The sequence below is a fragment of the Austrofundulus limnaeus genome, unplaced genomic scaffold (genome assembly GCF_001266775.1).
Source record: "Austrofundulus limnaeus strain Quisiro unplaced genomic scaffold, Austrofundulus_limnaeus-1.0 Scaffold376, whole genome shotgun sequence".
Lineage (NCBI taxonomy): Eukaryota > Metazoa > Chordata > Actinopteri > Cyprinodontiformes > Rivulidae > Austrofundulus > Austrofundulus limnaeus.
The window spans coordinates 260812-263275 of NW_013952778.1; the positions used below are offsets into that span (position 1 = coordinate 260812).

At 37.3% G+C, this 2464-nt stretch overlaps 1 protein-coding gene across 1 annotated transcript in view; it reads left to right on the forward strand.

Moving 5' to 3' along the window:
* gna11b (guanine nucleotide binding protein (G protein), alpha 11b (Gq class)) overlaps window positions 1–2464 on the forward strand; it is a 60922-nt gene that overhangs the window by 50432 nt on the left and 8026 nt on the right. Inside the window, exons 5-6 of the mRNA XM_014023545.1 lie at window positions 1031–1160; window positions 1293–1446. Of these exons, the coding sequence (XP_013878999.1) occupies window positions 1031–1160; window positions 1293–1446 (284 nt within the window). The remainder of the gene's footprint in view (window positions 1–1030; window positions 1161–1292; window positions 1447–2464) is intronic.

Genomic DNA, 2464 nt, shown 5'->3' on the forward strand with positions numbered 1-2464 from the left:
GTTATTATTATTGTTATTATTATTGTTATTATTATTGTTATTATTATTATTATTATTATTATAAAATAGAAAACATACCATGGACAAACTTTAGTGTTTACAGACTTTGTAACCTATTGCATTTTGTAAAAATTATATATTTTAGGTTGCTGTACTGAGCAGGTTATTATTTACATTAGCTATAAATAAAAAAATGAACATATTTACTATAATGTTAGTTGTATGCACAACTACATCCAAACATAAAAATGACATGAAAATCAAACTTTGTTGTTAGGCTGCCTCATCTTTATAATTCATATTGTCTGTGCAAGAAAACGACTTTATTCGTTTAACTGATGAGGATTCACAGGTGCACGTACGGACACTTAAATAATGATGTAATTGCATATAAATTACGAATTTAAGCAGGCTTGCATGTAAAGTATATGGAATTTCTCATCTTTTAATCAGAAAATTTTTTGTCTAGACAAAAAAAACTTCTTATTTGTTCAAAAATTAATAAACAGAGCAGTGTTTATGGGAAATACACCTTTAGCATAGTTGTATTCAAGATGCTTTGAAAATATATAAATATATATATTTCAATTGAGGATTAAAATCTACCGAATATAAATCCATTAGCATACACTACAAACTTGTTATATTATTTAAAATGATGTTAATGATAATTAGACTTTAAAAGTTAATAAATGACAAAAAAATCTGAAGATTTGGATGAAAATTTAAAACATTTGTAGGAACCCTGTTTCTTGTACATTTTTCTACTTTTCTAACATTGAGAATGCACTCACACTCATTGGGAACGTGTTGGACTAGTGAAAATGACAAACCTTTGTTTCAACTTGTCAGGTTTATTTTTTAATATTGAATCTAAATCTTTGTTTAAGAAGCGGTAACAAACTCAGAAACGGTTAAACGTGAACGCCGATCATACACAAGTTCACTTTCAGAAGCTCATTTAAAATGAACAGAACCACCCAGGCTTCGTTTGTAACATGTTCCCTCTGAACTGCATTCTTACCATCAGGATGGTGGATGTCGGAGGTCAGAGGTCAGAGAGGAGGAAGTGGATTCATTGCTTTGAGAATGTCACTTCCATTATGTTCCTCGTGGCCCTGAGTGAGTATGACCAGGTCCTGGTGGAGTCCGACAACGAGGTGAGTGAAGAAGAGTAAACGTTTCTTTTATGACTTAAAATCCCAGTAGCACTCCGATTGATGTTTTCAAATGTTTCTGCAAATTAAACAGCTTTAATCATGTTCTTCCCATTTCCTTATTTTGTGCCTCAGAACCGTATGGAGGAGAGCAAGGCTCTGTTCAGGACTATCATCACTTACCCCTGGTTTCAAAACTCCTCCGTCATCCTCTTCCTCAACAAGAAGGACTTGTTAGAGGAGAAGATCTCCTACTCGCACCTGGTGGATTATTTCCCTGAATTCGATGGTGAGTTAAACTATACCTGTGTCTTTCCCCTTGAAATGACTCAACAAATTAAAGGTGATTTTGTGAGCCAGATTGTAAGGTTGGGTGATATTGGCAAAAAAAAATTATTCACGATTTATTGTCATATGGCAGATTACGATAATTATGATGCTAATAGTAGTCTCATGACATCTGGTGTGTTGTTAGCCTTGCCTTCCTACCCAGTTCCGCTCAATTCTAGTTTCCCTTCACTGCTCTGTTTGGGACTTCTCCCATAGACAAGGATTTCTTCAGGAACATTTCATTCGGGCCAATCAGAGAACAAAACGTCAATTTTCTGTGCAGTGTCTGCTTGTAGTTTTTTTTACCTGGGCCAATCAGCAAACAGAAGGCGGAGTTTTGAATGTCGTCGATTTTCTGCGCAGTGTCTGCTAGTTAGTTTAGCATACGGCAGTGGAGGAAGTGAATGAAGCCAGTCTGTGTTGATAAGGCTTCCAAATTTAATTAAATTTGTCTGACAAACCAGCAGCTCTCATTTGTCTCATTCGGCTCAGTACTCCTCTCAGTAGGGTTGTTTATAGCGCACACGATTTCCAGTTAGCTTCTTAGCTTAGCCTCCTTCACAGTGGAGCTGGCATGCATGCGTCGCGGCCAACCAATCCAATCATTTTAAACTTCAGCTAGGGCTGCGCGGTAAATGCGGTAGACAGTAGAAACAGTATGAAGTTGGCCTACGGCAGAAATGTACCCTCTACTGTCCTATCATCATTACATCATCGCACCTGTGTCAGCATGTCTGCGAGTGCAGAGACAACTGAGCAGGAGTTCGAAATATAATGACACTATAACGTTTTAAAACACATACAGAGAGAATAAATCTTCAAAATTTCCCCTCGCGCTGTGGAAAATTTACGTCAGGACCCCCCCCCCCCCCCCACTCTCCTGCTGCACGTCGTGCAGAGCGAAGCTTTAACAATCGCAGTTGTTTCACACCTAAGTTGTCGGAGAAAAAACTTTTATGTATTGTTACCCACAGAGA